A 17238-nucleotide genomic window follows, 5' to 3' on the forward strand; every position below is an offset into this window, starting at 1 on the left:
TGTGTGTGTGTGTGTGTGTGTGTGTGTGTGTGTGTGTGTGTGTGTGTTTTCTCTTTTCTAAAGAATAGCATCCAGGCTAGATGAAATGAAGTGACTGAGTCAGATGGTGTGAGGACATTTCATGTAATCACTGGGAGAATCTGGACTTTTTGAACTGAGGATTGAACCTAGTTATGCTCAGTCTCTCCCACCAAGCGAGCTCTGTTCCAGAGCTTCACTTCAAGAAATCTTGTACAAACAAGTCAGTTGATCACTGCTCTTTAGGAACTGGCATTTTACATTTTTTCTTGATGACTAGTTTGCTAGTCGTCCTTTTTCCCTGTTGCTGTGACTCCTAGATTACTCTTTCATTATACAAAACATCACATTAAGCAGCTGGCTTTGCTGTGGAAGGTGAAGCATCCTCCTCATTCTTGCTCCTTAATGGTGGTCAGTGTTTGCATTTTCAAAATTGTATCAGAGAGAGATGGACTGCAGTGTCCCTGACTATAGTTTCTTAAATTGAACACATTGACTTAATTGTTTTTAAATAGTACTTCAAAACCATCATCTTGTGTTGCATTTAACTTTTCTTTCATTGGTTATTTTATTTATTTATATTTCAAATGTATCCCCCTTTTTGGTTTTCCCTCCAAAAAACCCCCCTTCCTACACCCCTCCCTCTGACTCCAGGAGAGTGCTCCCCCACTCATCCACCCAATCCCGCCCTACTGCCCTATCATTCCCCTACACTGGGGCATCAAGCCTTCACAGGACCCAGGGCTTCCCTTCCCATTGATGCCAGACAAGGCCATCCTCTGCTACATATGCAGCTGGAGCCATGAGTCCTTCTATTTATGGTCATTGGTTGGTGGTTTAGTCCCTGGGAGCTCTGGGGGGGTCTGGTTGGATGATACTGTTGTTCTTCCTCTGGGGTTGCAAACTCCTTCAGTTCTTCCCTTAACTCCTCCATTGGGGTTCCCATGCTCAGTCCAATGGTTGGCTGTGAGCATCTGCCTCTGTATTTGTCAGGTTCTAGCAGAGCCTCTCAGGAGACAGCTATATCAGCCTCCTGTCAGCAAGTAAGTTCTTGGCATCGGCAAGTGTCAGGGTTTGGTGGCTGCATATGGGATAGATCCCCAGGTGGGGCAGTCTCTGGATGGTCTTTTCTTCAATCTTTGTTCCACTTTTTGTCCCTGTATTTCCCTTAGACAGGAACAGTTCTGGGTTAAATTGTTGTGAAGAGTGGGTGGCCCCATTCCTCAATCGGGGGCCATGCCTAACCTCTGAATATGGCCTCTATAGGTTCTCTTTCCCCTTTGTTGGGTATTTCAGCTAATATAACCCCTGTTGGGTCCTGGGAACCTCTTGCTTTTCTGGCATCTGGCATCTTTTGACTACCCCCAGTTCCCCATCCCCCATTGCTACACACCTCTGTTCAATTTCCTGACCCTCTGTACATCTTTCCTGTCTCCTCCCACACCTAATCCTGCCCCCTCTTTTTGCATTTAACTTTTCTAAATCCTGCCTATGCTCCAGAACGGGCTGAACTACCAGCCCCTCCCAATGCAACAATCATGTCAAAAAGATAATTCAGGAATGCATTTTTATAGCCCTTATTACTGTTTTATAACAGGAAATAATTTTGTTTGGCCACTTAAAATTCCTAGAATACTCAGCAGTGGTAATTCAAGTAGTATTTATAATTAATGCAAATTCATAATCATCATATGCTTTAAAGAATTTATTTGTTGTATGTATCTATGTATATGTGTATACACACATACATACTGCAAAATGTATGCTTTCTTATCTGCTGTTAATTGTTTGAGTATTTGCAAAGTTATTCAAACATTGTCAAAATGTTTATGACATTCCAGCATGAATTCTGTTCGCATTAGTAATTATTTTGGTCCTTTCAGCCTCTTTCTATCCATGGATTTACCTGTTAGGAACACAGGATTATGTTGTGTGTGTCCTTTGGGTCTGGCTTCTACATAGCAAGGTTTATGGTTTCTCATGCTGATAAGTGCTTATACTTTGTCATGTGTAGAGTTAAGGGCTATTCTCTGTGTGCTGGAATATTATATATATTTATAGCTAAAGCAATAACCAAGTAATACTATGACAGGTAAAGAGCACTATAATTTATTTATTGTGACTGTCTTGTCTCCATAGTTTAGATTTTGAAGAATGCGCACACAAACTATTGAAAATGGAGTTTGCTGAGAGCCAAATAGTATGTCAATGCCTTTTTTTTCTATCTTATGCATGCACTAAAGAATTATTTTGGTAGGAACTACAACAATCACATGTGTTCTCAAGTTGTGTACAGAAGTGTTTGTATTATTGTTTGTGTTGTTGAAAATAAATATAAAAGAATTCCACACAGAAGTCTTTAAAGATAGAATCATATCATGGCCTGACCTGGTCTAAATTGTTTAGAAATGATTCATACTTTTGATTTAGAATGTCATTTAATCAAATTATCATAAATAACTTTAGATGATATCAGTCAGTCTAAAGGCTTTTTTAAAGTGATAAACTTGACATTGAGTTTTTAAAAATAATTTCTCAAGGTTTTCAAACATTTTAAAATCCTAGTTTGAAACTACAGTCACTGTTGTGGTTGTAAATTGTCATGTAACACAGCTCCATTTTGTTCTGAGCCCTTAATGCAAATTTCCTTTCCAAACAGAAAGAGCTCTGCAACATGATTCTGGATTGTTGTGCCCAACAAAGGACTTATGAAAAATTTTTTGGATTGTTAGCTGGGGTGAGTTACAGCCTTGATTTTCATGTCAGGATTTAATATAAATCCCAAAAGAATTCCTAACAATAATATAGTGAATTAATGATTGTATTTTGTGGTCTGTTCTATCTTTAATTACCAATATGTTTTGTTTCTTTCCCCTGTGAGCACATTGTTCTCCCTTTCCGTCTCCTTTCCCACTTCATTTTGCAGCACATTAAATTTATAACCATTTTTCTACAACTTCTTGAAATTATAAATACTTTGTAACAATTCCTCAATACAAAACAACTAAATGGTCTTCAAAAACTCAAAGCAACTACTAAAGTCAGGAACTTGTTTAGGCAGCATAGGGTAAACATGACCTAAAAAAATTAAATGTTTGTGTCATTTTTAATCGTGTCTTTGTATGTGTCAGGTATGTGCATGTGAGTGCAGGTTCCTGTGTAGGCAGGCTAGAGGTGAGGGATCTCTGGAGCTGGAGTTCCAGGCTGTTGGGAGCTGTCTGACGTGGCTGCTGGAACTTAACTTGGGTCCTCTGCACATGAAGTACTAAGCATTAATCCATCTTTCCGGTCCCTAAAGTATATCTATAAACTATTACAAGGCAGATATATATAATGCAAAATGTATCTGTTTAGGATCAACTAAATATATAATTTTATTTTAACATATAAATCCAGATAAAGAGAAACTGTATCTGTACCTTTTTTGAACATCATCTACCACAGAAAGATAGGGTGATAGATGTCTCTTGAAGGTGTTTACAAACATTTAACTTAGTAAATTTAGGAATCATAAGTTTAGTTGTGTTGACATTCAGTTTCTGCTGGGGTTGACTTTCAGTTTTCTTCTCTATAGCGGTTTTGTATGCTGAAAAAAGAATACATGGAATCATTCGAAAGCATATTCAAGGAGCAGTATGATACCATCCATCGCTTAGAGACAAACAAACTGAGAAATGTTGCCAAAATGTTTGCGCACCTATTATATACTGACTCCCTTCCGTGGAGTGTAAGTAACTGGATCAGTGTTTGCTCTTCATTCCTAATCCCCTGTTATATGCATTAATTATGGCATGGCCATACTTATCCTATCAGTAAACATGAATTAAAATGAATATGTAGTGTACTTTGACTGCAACTGCTATGTTTGAAACACATTCATGTAGCATGGAATCAAAAGGCTAAGTCAAACAATATGCATGTGTAAGAAATACTGTTGTGGCTCATACATAGCCCAAACCCATGTTGCATTTCAGTAGTAATGACTAGCAATATTTTCAGAGAAAATACATTGTATTTTCATGCTTGACCTGTGTGTGCATTTTTGTCCATATTCCTCTAACAGGAGAGACACGTATCCTATTTCAGGGGTACTTGTGCCTCAGAATCACTGTCTGTGTGGCCTGAAAGAGTGACTTTTCCAGAGTTCCTCTAACCAAGACTTCGGAGAAAGGATCGTTCTAGGAGGCTGGAATAAGTAGACACTTAGTTAAGCAATCAGGAGGAGATCCTATGATAGTACATAGAACAAAGAAAGGCATTCTTAATAGGGAAGTGTACACCAAATTGAGAATCAACCCCATATTTATTATGGAATTACTCTTTATTCAGATGCTACCCCCTGCATGTCCAGTTAGAATTCTTGGTAATGAACAATCAAAGAATTTAGTTTAGGAACTTTACCATGTATTTATATCAGGAAAGTTACCATGTAAGAGAAAAGTTAAGTCTATGGCAGTCATATGTCATAAAAAGTCACATGGTCTAAGTGAAGTAAAGTTGCTAGAAGAATTTTAATAGAGAGAAATCACATCCCAAAAGGAAAAGAAGAAGATAGCGATGTAAAATACCTCAAACTGATGGTGGAGTAAGTCTCCAACCCTGCTCTTAGGAGTATCAGATAAGTTTATATACAGTACTTAAGGGCTAAGTGTATTCAACCATTTCAACCGGCACTTTTAAGCCAACCTAGCAGCTAATCATAATAACCCTTTGCTTCATTTCGCCTGTTCTAGAAAAGAAGCCAAGTTTTAAACAATTGGCTAAAAATAGGCTTCCAGAACACACAATCCATTAAAAACTAGAGGGCTTTTTTTTTTCCTTCTGTTTTGCTTTTAAAGTCTGTGTTCACAAGTTAGTTTGTAAAAGCTGTAAACTTAGTTTTCAGGATACATCATCCATCATTTTGTTTTTGTTTTTACTTTTATGTGTGTATGTGTGCTAACTTTACTATAGCTAATGCTCTTGGTGGCACTTTGCCTAGTCCCTTGTGTATACCACATTCTGCTGAGGGAAGTTTGCGAACGATCTTTATTTTGATGTTATAAGCTCAAGACAGGATATCTTCTCAGCTATAAAAAGCACCTCCCTCAAGAAAAAGAACGAAACCTATTTCTGTACCATCTTAGCATTGGGAAATTAATATAGAGATGTCTTATGCTTTGCCAAGAAAGAATCCATGTCAGCACAAGGGACGTGTTCAGAGGTGCTGCTCAGAGATGAAAATTCCTAATCATTCTGAGAGAAGGAAACTGCTTGACTACTGCGCCTTGTCTTTTAAAACAAAACAAACACATGGTTTTCATTCTCTCGTCTAATTCTCAGGTTCTCGAATGTATAAAGCTGAGTGAAGAGACCACGACATCGTCTAGCAGGATTTTTGTTAAGATCTTCTTCCAGGAATTGTGTGAATACATGGGTCTTCCTAAACTGAATGCGAGGTTAAAGGATGAGTAAGTTGGCTCTTAATACTTTAAGTCTAGTCTTCCTATCTGTGGGAGTTCCCCAAGGTAGCACATATAGTTGAACTCTCACTGTGACGAGCTCTCTAGGACTTTGGGTAAGGTTAGCATAGTGCATGCCTCAAGGCAGGAGGCAACAGCACCTTTCCCGGCTTTGTTCTAGGATTGTGGCATAACTTTCATTTCCCCTTTCTTAATACTTGTGTATTCCGATTGCTCATTATCACTGTGATTAGCTTCTGTTCTGCTAAAGCCACATTGTTGTTCCAGTATCTCATTTCTCAGCTTTTGTTAAACATTGATCAAAGACCTGCACCAGTACACGGGTCGACAGGTGTCTCTAACCTAGACCTTCACTCTTTGGTTCCATATAATCTGCCTACTTTATTGGGCTCATCTCCCTCCTCAGGAAGCTGTACTCCAGTCACCCCAGTATCATGAAACTTGTAGTGATGCCTGTGTCCTTACCACCATGGCTACAGAGGCTCTCTTTGATCTGTCTAACACTTAGTCTTCCTATAATTTACCCTTTTCTGTGAAACACTTGCTGCCTACTTCCTACTCTTTTCCTGTGCTTGTACACAATTTAGATACGCATATCTACATGAAAAAAAAGCTAAGGAAGGCCTTTACATTTTTTTGTGCATGCCCACAATATATACTTGTGTGCATACAACCATATACACATGTTATCTGCCTTCTGTATATTCCATGTGTATCTTAGTGTGTGTATAAAGTTTCTAAATCTGTTGTGTAATTACAGAAATCAACATTAAGGGCCAGTGATATGTCTCAGTGGGTAAAGGACACCAAGTCTGAAATAAGCTGGATCCCTGACAGGCACAGCTGGAAGGAAAGAACCAGCTCCCACATGTTCTCTTACATGTACACACACATATGAAACTGCAAGGAAATTTTTTTTAAAAAAACGAACTTTAGTGAAGTGTTCCTCGTTACCTATTGTATTTAGGCAGCCTCACGTATAAATGCATAAACCACTTTCTTATATTTTACTTATTGATTAATATGTAGGAAACCTGGTAGGTGGGTATAGGAGCTTTCACTTTCCCTTTCTCCATTTTCTTCATTCTTTTTTCTTTTTCAGAACTCTTCAGCCATTCTTTGAAGGACTGTTACCCCGAGACAACCCTCGCAATACCCGATTTGCTATCAACTTCTTCACTTCCATAGGTCTCGGAGGATTGACGTAAGGATTATTTGCAGAATTTTATCTTTAGTTACAAAATTATCTCACAAGTGCCTGGTAGACATAATGTAACACATTATTACATTTCTGTTAGGGATGAACTTCGAGAACATCTGAAAAATACACCCAAGGTCATCGTAGCCCAGAAGCCAGAGGCTGAACAAAAGAAACCAGCCCTAACATCCTCATCTTCAGAGTCTTCCTCGGAGTCTGATTCCTCTGACTCAGATTCTGACAGCAGCGAGAGCAGCTCAGAGTCCTCCAGTGAAGCGAGTGACTCCTCCTCCTCCTCCAGCAGTCAGAGCTCTGCCTCAGGTATCAAGGCTCATTCAAACATTATCCTGTTCATTTCTAACAAGTGTAGGGCTTAATTGCTGCTTATTTATTTTTGCCATCTATTTTAAACGTTTATTAATGGAGATGATCATTTGTCACTGTCAGTCTGCAGTGTTCTATCTGTCTTAGAAGGCTCTTAGAGCTAATCCATTGGCAACTGCAATTCCAGGGATGTCCGTGTTCTAGTTTATAGGTTCCATCCTGATGCTTTATTCCAAGATACTTAGGTTTTAGTTGAAGTCGTCAAGCTTTATATGGCCACTTGACATCATCGTGTTCATTGTCTAGCTCATCTGGGGCTTTGCCATACATAGCTCTCCCCCAGATCAAGAAGTACTGGTACTTTAGAACTCCCCTTTGTCCTCTTGGGCTTGGTAGCCTGCTCCTATTTTCATGGCAGCTGCTTTTCTGACTTGAAAGTCCATTTGTGAGTCTTGCCTCTTTTGTTTTGTTGAGACAAGGTCTTACACCATAGTTAAAGCTAGTCTTCTCACTGTGCAGCCCAGGCTGATCTTTTACTGCAGTCCCTGTGTCCCCAGCCTCCCAAGTGCTGGGTTTTCAGCAGTCCTGCTGTAAACGTCATCTTGCCCAGTGTTTGCCTGGCTTGTTTGTTGTTAGATGTCATTTCATTTGGTTTTTGGAGTTTTATATGCAGTGTAGATTGACTGTTCATTTACTCTTTCACAGGGGGTATCCTTGAACCTGGTCTTCTCTGCCCCAATTTCTCAAAGGCTAGGTTTAAAGACTTGGCCACATGCCTGTTTTAACTTTATAATTATTAATTATGGACTTCTTTGTATCTAATATTTCCTTCATTGTTTGTTTACAAAATATTCTTACATTTATAATTGATCCACCCACATTGGTTGCTATACATACTCATACATGTCTGATGTCCTTTGAGTTAACTTTTTATTTTTTAGGGTTTAGCTTTACTGTATTCTCTCTCTCCCTCCCTCCCTCCCTTCTCCCCCCATCCCTCCCTCTCCTTCTCTCTCTTTTTCTTTCTTTCTCTCTTTCTCTGTGGGTGTGTGTATATTGCATGTGTATATTTCAAGTAAGTAGCTCACACTTGTGTCTGTGAGCTGCCAGAGCTCTGTTGTCTTTTGTTTTTTTCCCTCTACAGTAACCTCAGCAGATGCTCCCAGGAGGAGGTGCACTTCTTTCTATCTTCCCTAAATTTGGGAGCATTTGGTTCTTGTTTTCTTTCAATTTCTTTCTTTCTTTCTTTTTTTTTGGGGGGGGGGGTTGTTTGTTTGTTTTGTTTTTCGAGACAGGGTTTCTCTGTGTAGCCCTGGCTGTCCTGGAACTCACTGGATATTTAGACCGGGCTGGCCTTGAACTCAGAAATCTGCCTGCCTCTGCCTCCCAAGTGCTGGGATTAAAGGCGTGTGCCACTACAGCCACAGTTGGTTCTTGTTTTCTTAACAAGTTGATGTTTTTAATTTTATAATATTTTATCTTTGAACTAACGACGCAGGAAAATCACAGTAAACAAGAAAGAGTTCACATATAGCCTCGACCTACCTTTTCTCAGTTAGCTTTTCATACAAACAATGTAATTATCAGTGAAACTATGGAAATTCACACTGAACTGTTAGCAGATCTCATTTGAATTTAGTAAAGCAATAGATGAATGAGTCAGGGTGCCAGAATGCCAGTTACTAGCTTTGGCATCCATGGGGTGGGTAAACCGAGGCAGGAGGCTGTTGGGGGTTAGTGCTTAGAGCCACTGACTGGGTCAGTCCAGATACTGACAAGGGCTGTGCTGTCAATGGCAGCTCATGATTAGGGAAATTACTTAGCAGACTTTTCTCTGAGGGAACAAAGCTTAATTTACTGGGGCTGGCATTCCCTGTGGCCAGCAAAATAACTTTTGAGTTCTTTTAACTCCTGAGGCTAGCAAGAAAGAGACAGGAAGAGAACACACACACACACAAAGTGGGTGAAACAAAAGGCAGAGTTCAGTAACTTCATACATAAAAATACATACATGCATGCATACGTGCATACAGACATACATATTTACACATCAAGCAAAGCTCTAACAAGCAAGCTCCAAGCATTTCACCCATTCAGATCTGTCCATATACACATATACACACCTACTCGGAGGTTGGAAGGATCAAAGTCCCAACACACTCTCACATAAACTTTACACTTATACATACATGCATGTAGTTGATGGATGGAACAATGAATGTTCCAGCCCCACACTTTATTCTTCCTTCTGTAGCTTATATATCTCAGAAAATCTTTCAAGCAGTATAAAATTACAATGTGATTACATTTTAGTTTTCTGTTAGTGAATGACTATGGAAAAAACAGTATGTTCCCCAGTAACTTTACAAGAACTAACATTATATAGTACAGGTAAAGAAAACAAATTATTCCCAACAACCTATGTACATTTGTAATTAAGCAAGGAAGATAGTTTTCTCAGCCTGTTTCTCTTCCTGGCAGACAGCAATTTTTGATTACAAAGAAAGAAATAATTATTTATCTTTAAAAGTAATAAGAATCTTAAAAGCATCACAAATCTAAACTTTTATATAAAAATCATATCTACCTTAAATTCTTAGAATTCATATCTACTCATTGGCAGTTCTTAAGAAATTATATGAGGAAGCTGAGGGCAAAAATGGGTATAAGAAATCAGTGATCACCAGTCCAGTCTCAGTTAGAATCACATCAGTCAGTGCTGCCATTGTTCTTGTTCTCTGACCATAAAAGGTCCCTGGCTTAATTAATAAGAGGATGCCCTTCTGAACTTTAAATTGTTCCCTAAGATTTTTTACATCAGAGCTAGTAGCAAAAACATCTCAGCCTAGCTCACTAACACTTTATTTTTCCAAATGTTTTCTAAGGATGGTGATCACTGCTGAAAATCTGTGTCTCTGAGTTTTTCTCTAGGGTAGTTATTGAATCATAATCTGCTCCAGCAGTAATGCCTAAAAGAGATCAAGTACTATTATTATGAATGCTAGAGATACTGCCCAGTAAGAGGCTAAAAGCCTCCATAGAGTTTTCATACAGTTCTTAGATCAAGAGGGATGTGAGGACAGCAAGCAGAGTAGAACTCCATAACAGCATGAAGTCCTCAGGACACATTGTCCTTGGGGTCATGCTACACTGAGGTGTGTAGGGAATGGTTTTGATGCTAAGGTCCTATTCCCCAATTGGTTCTTGTCAGTAAAGAAAGCCATGGCCCTATTGCTGGGTGGAAGATACAGGCTGGACTTCTGGGGTTTCGGGAGGATGTGGGGGGGGGCGCTGTGGGGAGGAGAACGAGCTCTCGCCGTGTTTTAGAGAGAGAACACTAACAACCATGTGAGATCTCAAACACAGGCTGCTCTTATAGGCAGGGGAGTTTAGAGTTTAGCAACTGAAGTTTATAGTAGGAGGGCGAGATGGAGATAAGAAATTGATAAGGGCATGCTTTTCCAGGCCAGAGATAGAAGCACCCAACAATTGTGCCAAAAAGACAAGTTAAATAAAATTAAACAATTATATGTCTATCTATTTTGTCCAAGGATTCAAGGAAAGCCAGGTGGGGGCTGATAGCGCACTTACCTCCTCCTGGAGCTAAAGGCAGGTAGGGTGTAAAATTACACATAACAGAGGTAAACCCATCATGGCTGTGATAACTGGTGGGCTGCATTGCATGAATTCTAAAGCTGTTTGTCATTTCTCCTACATGGCTGTCAGCAGTCCCTTTTCCCTCTTTCAGTGACCTGTTTATATTTCAGTGTTCTGTCAAAGTTTACAAACTTCTTTGGTATTTTTGAAGCTTCTGGTCACATTGAAATCTTTCAGTGTAGATATTTATTTGATATTTTCTTAAGGACAGAATAAAAGTTGATGTCATAGTTTACTTTTCTGCTGCTGTGAAGAATCACCATAACCACAGCAACTTCTAGAAGAAAGAGTTCATTGGGACAGTTTGAAAGGGTGAGTCCATGGCCATTGTGGTAGAGAGCATGGCAGCAGGACTTAGGCATGGTCCTGTAGCAGTAGCTGAGAGCTTACATCTATCTACAAGCCTGAGGTAGAGGGCGTGTACTTTTGAAACCTTAAAGCCCACTCCAGCTCCCCCAGTGACACACCTGCTCCATCAAGGCTACTCCTTTCCAAACAGTTCTACCAACTGGGGACCAGACATTCAAATATGAGTCCACCTTTCTCAGTCCAACTGCCAGATTTGGCATTTTAGATAGGCTCACAGGAATGGTCTGCTCTACGTGCATCTACTCAAGGGACTGCTGGCATGTCCTAATTAACTAACATCAACTGTCATCATGAAATTGAGAAAGTGTTTGTTGAATTTCTTCAGATAAACACTTCATTTCATTTTGTTCAAATCTGTCTCCAACTTTTCCTCAGTCATTTTGTCAGCCATCTTTAGAGCATTCTCTATTGTATTTGCCTAATGATGATTTATCTATTTTATTTGTGGATTAGTAATTGAATTTCTACAAGAGAAAAACTGTCTCCTTTCATCTTCCATTTACCCAGCCTTATCTTTATACCATGACCTTAAAACTGTATTAGTCTGTGAGTTACACTCCAGGTGCTTTTGTTCAAATCATTTTACTTTTTAAAAGATGTTTTCATTACATTGTGTGCATGTGTGCCTGTCTTCCACCTGTGTGGAGATCAGAGCACGTTCCAGGTGTTGATTCTCCTCTGTCACTCGGGACCCAAGGATAAAGCTCAGGTCTGCAGGCTGGGCAGTCTTCTTTACCACTGAACCATCCTGCCAGCCCTCATTTCACTTTGGGACTTTGGAGTTGCTGTTCTCAGGTCGATCCTTTCTTTGCACAAGCTCCCACCCTTTCCATGAGTACATCTTTCATTCCAGCATCACAAATGTTGCAGATCTTCAGTGCCTTCAAACAGATGGAAAGTTCTAACAGATGTCCAGTTCCTCTCAGTATGTCTTTTTACTCCAGGAAAAGAAGATGCTCTATTGAAATCCTTTTTCAGTTTCTTCTGGTCCATGTTTTCTGAAAAGGTTTATGTAATTTAACCTAAGAGATGCTCTGCTTTCTTCAGTAGAACATCTGGGTCCATTTGGGTGAAGGATTGTCTACATATCTGAAGTTATTGTTATGCTGGAGTACCTGTGTCAGTATAGCAGCCTCCCTCCTCAGCCTTAGGTTGGATGGCAGATACTCACACTGTGATTCCCTGTTGTGTTACATTTGAAAGTACTTGGCGTGCTATATGACAAACAGGACTGTGGGGCTCTTCATGTTCTGTCTTATTAGAGCAGGCATGCATTTGCTCCCAGGAACTTTAGTCCTGGATTGGAAGACTGCAGTACCATTCATTTAACAGCTCTTTGAATGTCACAGTATCTTTCATGGCATCTATTCTGAGGACAGATGATAGCTCAGCTTGAATTTTGCAGTAAGAAAGTTTGCTGATTCAAAGTTAATTTGCTTTATCATACAATTTTAGCAGAGAACTGTTTCATTATTAAAGTATTAGCATAAAAGTAGTGTGAACTGCCTCCAAATTAGAAAACAGAGAAGCAGACATGGCCAAGGGGGTTTCATATTGTTGCATGGCTGAGGTGTAACGTTGGCAGAGCCCTGACTGTAGAATGAGCCAGAGACATGGGCTTAGCACTGAGCCAGATGGTTGTTGCTTGGGCAGCTGCAGCCCAAGAAGGAAGTTCTGACTGGCAGGCCAGCTCGTACACCGTGTGCCATTGACAGTCAGTTAGCAGGAGAAAGAGGGATTGGTACATTGGCATTTGGGTAGAGTCGGGGCAAGAAGAAGTCATTTCCCTTTGTGTTTTCTTTCTGTAATGAAAGGATTTGTGAAATTTTAGTCATCTCAGTCCTTTTGACTCATAAATTCAAATTAATAAGTGACTAAGTTAACTTAAAATGATAATTTATTTCCCTATGTTTTATATTTGGGATTATATCAGTAAATCTGAATTATTCAAGATTTCTTTAGAAGTTTGTGTCAGAAAGCAAGCGTCTACGGCTCTCATTGAGTTCATAGCTGTCATAACCCAGCTCTTGCTTGTTTGGCCAGTGACTGAGAGCATCAGGCTTTTTGGTGGAAGCACACTCGTTCTGTGGTGAGAACGCAGGTGCCCCTCGGCTCCTGGTAGGAAGTGGTTTTGGGGTGGTGGCCATGTGTTTTGGTTATGTGCCAGGGCTTCCTTCAGCTACGTTTCATCATAGGTTAGAGTATATACATGGCCATGCACATTTTCTAATTGATGGATTGGTTTTCATTTGCTATAGTTTAGTGAAAGTTCTTATGGGAACATGAGTTTGAAACTAATTACATAATAGCTATTGATGACATTTTAGAATTTATTCATCTTTTAAAATATTCTATCTTAGGCTTTTCAGTTTGGCTTTGCATCCAATTTACACAAATAAGTGCGCAACAGTATGTTGGTAAATGTTATTGTTAAATTATGAATTTATATTAACATAAAAACTAACTATAATTCATTTTTTGCATGCAGCTAAAGGTACAAGAAAGAAGAGACAAGGGAAGCCCAGAGGCAAAGAAGTAGATAAGTTAACCAGGGGCCACCGGGCACGTGACAGGAGGCAAGAAGGAGGCAGAGAGGACCAACGGCACCAGGAAGGGAGGACTGAGAGAGCAAGGTCTGAAAGACATAGAGCTCAGAACGCACGAGATGCAGACTGGCGAGAGCCCCCAGCACAGCACATGGAGGACAGAAGCCATGAGAATAGTTACAGCAGAGTTGGCAATGGCCGAGAACAAGGCTCCCACAGAGAGCCAGAAGACAGGCATGGTGATCCAAAGAAGAAGCGGCGAGAGAGAAGAGATTCTTTTTCTGAAAATGAGAAGCAAAGAACCCGAAATCAGGACAGTGATCATGTTAGAAGAAAGGATCGCTCCAAGTCAAGGGAGAGGAGTAGAAAGCATTCTGGTCATAAAGGAGATGACGACAGGTATCAGAACGGCGCGGAGAGACGCTGGGAAAAACTCAGCAGATACCCTGAACATTCTAGAGAATCAAAGAGAAGTCAGGACCGGAGGAGAGAAAAGTCTCCAACAAAACAAAAATAATTCTAATGACAACTGAACATGCCTTACATGCAATCCAATGTCTTTTTACATCGATGGATTTTATAGAGAACTCTTGTATAAAGGACCTGTTTGTAAATTTTAAAGATGTTTTCTTTTCGACATGTTTTATAATTGATAATATCTCAAGATCTTTGTGTAAAATCATTAAGAAAAGGGATTCAACAAAGGGGTAAGTCTTATGTTTTGTGAATAAAAGGAACAAAGGTTCATTGAATCCTTGATTTTTTTAAAAATATTTTTCTATGTCTCTATTTACTATGAATTACCATAATTATTAGTGGCTTTTATGTATAACTGAAGGCCAAAATAAATAAAACTTTTCTACTTTTTACAATGAGATACTATGACAAGTTCCCATGTGTAGGTTTCTCTCAGGTGTTTGGGAGGAACTAAGTATGTCTTCCTCTAGAGAGTGGTGAACTTGTTAGAGACCCTGCTTCCAAGTGCATGACTCTCCTAGTGCCCTCTCCTCTCAGGACTGCTGGGTGAGTTCTCCTCTAAAGTTCCTGTGCTTAATGTTCTTTATCAGCTTTAACATTCTGTCAAGGTAAGCTGATGGATAGTTCATTTTAATTTGGATTAATCATTTAAAAAGCATAGTCATGAGGTACATGAACTGCCTATGAAGCAATTCCAATTTTTTTTTTACATGAATGGATAAGATGTTCTCATTGTAACTTTTTCAAAATATATAAGCATAGTTATTACTATGGAGGTAAAATGTTCCTGAGACCTTAGGTGGGTGGGCAGGTCTCTCACCCGACTTGTTCACCTTAAAGTGCATAGGGCCAATTTTAGCTAAAGCGTGGGCATTAAATGTAGTGGGACTTAATTGCACAAATCATTAATCTAGCACCCAGAAGAAATTTAAATATTTTCAACACATTATATTTACTTTCTCAATGTCCTTGCCTGGGAGTTCTATTCCTCGATCCTGATTACTTCTGACATCTTCTCTGTTATTACAGCTGTGGCTGAAGTCTCTTCTTGACAGACGCTTTGGTCACTGCCCACCCAGCTCACTTGGCCTCACACCGCCATCCTCTGACCTCTCTTCAGAACTTGTCATCTGTTGACTTGTTGGCACCTTGTCACTTCATTTCCTTTGTTCCGTAGCCTGACCCTTGGAAAGGATGAAGAAATGAACAGGCTAGTCTAACTCTTGGACCCATTAAGAATTGCTTTTGTCTCCCAGACAGGAGACTACAGTCCAAGAAGCCAGAGGACTTAGGTCTTGTGGTTGTTAAGTGTCAGGACTAGGTTTTTTCCTAGCTTCATCCCCACCAAGCAGATGAGGATGAGAGAGCCCTTGGGCCTGTTGCAGGGGCCGAGGCAAGCTAATCCTGTTCTCTTCTCATCCTGTAGCATTCTTACAGTACTTGGTTTACAAAGGTCTAGCTAGCCATGCAATAACCCAGAGTAAGCAGTCAGCCCCCTCCCTTCCTTCCCCTTCACAAAGGATGGACTTCAAAGAAAACTTGAGCTCTTTGACTGGCTTTTTGGGATTGCTTTCTTTTATCTTTCCTAAAATAGCACTTAACCTTTTCTTTTTAAATGTTAAAGTAGCCGTATAGAAAGGGTGCTTCAGGGAGGTAGGTATAACAAAGGTAACTTCCTCTAATTCTTCTTGTATTTCTTACATTTACAGCCATTAAGGTTTTCCAGATTCATTTATCTGTTAAGCTCAAACAACCTGATTCTTCTGCCATGTCACTGCATGTTGTCAGAAGAAGGAAAAAAAAACAACAAAAAAACGAATCTTTTATAGTTACCAGTGAATTTTCTTAGAATTTTTTTAATGTTGAGATTATAATTAAATGATTCCTTTCTTTTCTTTCCTTTCCTTGCACCAAACCCTCTCATGTGCCCTCTTCAAATTCATGTCCTCTTTTTTCATTGTTATTGCATGCATATATGGACATATCTACACATGTTTATTTCTGAATACAACTGCTTATTCAATACGTCATCCAATGTATGTTTTCAGGGCTCACTGTTTAGTATTGGGTAGGAATCTGGTACCGTCTACCCTGGGGAGACTGTTTCTCCCACTCAGCATTCCTCATCTGCCTGTAGTTCTTTGTATAGAGTTGAGGTCTTGTGGGTTTTCCCCATATCCTTGAACATGTCCATTGGGTCATTCCTGCTCGCTTACTAGTCACGTTGCTGAGACTTTTTGAGTGTAGCTTCTGGCATTACTGGTAGACACAGTCTCATGGCAAACTTCCACTGGTGAGTTTTCGATTCTGACTTTAAAGATCTTATTTACATTTGATTTCACTTTGACTTGACTGACAAGAGTATCCCCTTTAACTTTATGGTGTTTACACCCTGTGAGTGTCTAGAACCCTGGCACTCCTTTTGCAAGCAGTTTACTGGAGAGGGCAAAAAGGTGCTTGTACACACAGGTATGCACTGGAGAAGCCAGGAAAGTTAAGCTACAGGCATCCTTCAAAGGAAAGATGTTTAACCTGTCCTCCTGGAATACTAGGAATTGGTGTAGTTTACAACCTGGTAATCCCTTGCTGTCTAGTGAGCCAGGCTCTATTCCCATCTCCCAGAATTTATTATATTTTACTTATCCCAGACCCTCACCCCCAAAACCTTGAGCATTACTTTTAGGCCATAAAACTCATCCTTGTGAGAGATGTCATTTATACTTTACAACAGTCTAAGTGACTTCTTTGTTATCTTAGGGCCAGGCATTATGTTTCCCTCAGTCATTTTCCTTAGACCCATATCTGGAACATGATTTCTAAGTCAACAAGAACCCATCTTAGAGCTTGAATGTAAACACACCTTAAGCTTCGTACTCACGGGGCTGAGTTCACTGTTATCAGTAAAACTTTTTTCCAAAATTGTGCTATGCTTAAATATGGCAAAAATCAACAAGTTGGTGTCAGACTCCCAAAAAAAGTCTTGGCCCAGCACTACTTACTTAAGGCTGAATTAACTTTTATTCTTCCTCTACCAGAAACTATTTTCCTGCAGGGTATAAAGCCCTGCTTTATAAAGGCCTGTAGGGTGTCCCACAAGTTACCTGTTTTCCAACTTAGTGACACATCCTTCCTGACCTGTACATCCTTTCCCTCTGTTCCTCATACACTTTGCAGAGTGTTTCTTCAG

General features: G+C 39.8%; 1 protein-coding gene across 4 annotated transcripts in view; it reads left to right on the plus strand.

The window, feature by feature from the left end:
- The window catches only part of Cwc22 (CWC22 spliceosome associated protein homolog), a 46927-nt gene extending 32587 nt beyond the window's left edge, over positions 1–14340 (plus strand). For all 4 annotated transcript variants that reach the window (XM_028762893.1, XM_028762894.1, XM_028762896.1 and 1 more), the window contains 7 exons: positions 2158–2218; positions 2678–2755; positions 3593–3745; positions 5341–5468; positions 6583–6684; positions 6779–6999; positions 13517–14340. In XM_028762893.1, the coding sequence (XP_028618726.1) occupies positions 2158–2218; positions 2678–2755; positions 3593–3745; positions 5341–5468; positions 6583–6684; positions 6779–6999; positions 13517–14091 (1318 nt within the window). In that variant the 3' untranslated portion in view covers positions 14092–14340. The remainder of the gene's footprint in view (positions 1–2157; positions 2219–2677; positions 2756–3592; positions 3746–5340; positions 5469–6582; positions 6685–6778; positions 7000–13516) is intronic.
- Positions 14341–17238: the final 2898 nt, after the last annotated feature.

This window comes from Grammomys surdaster, unplaced genomic scaffold (assembly GCF_004785775.1).
Source record: "Grammomys surdaster isolate TR1022 unplaced genomic scaffold, NIH_TR_1.0 136, whole genome shotgun sequence".
NCBI lineage: Eukaryota > Metazoa > Chordata > Mammalia > Rodentia > Muridae > Grammomys > Grammomys surdaster.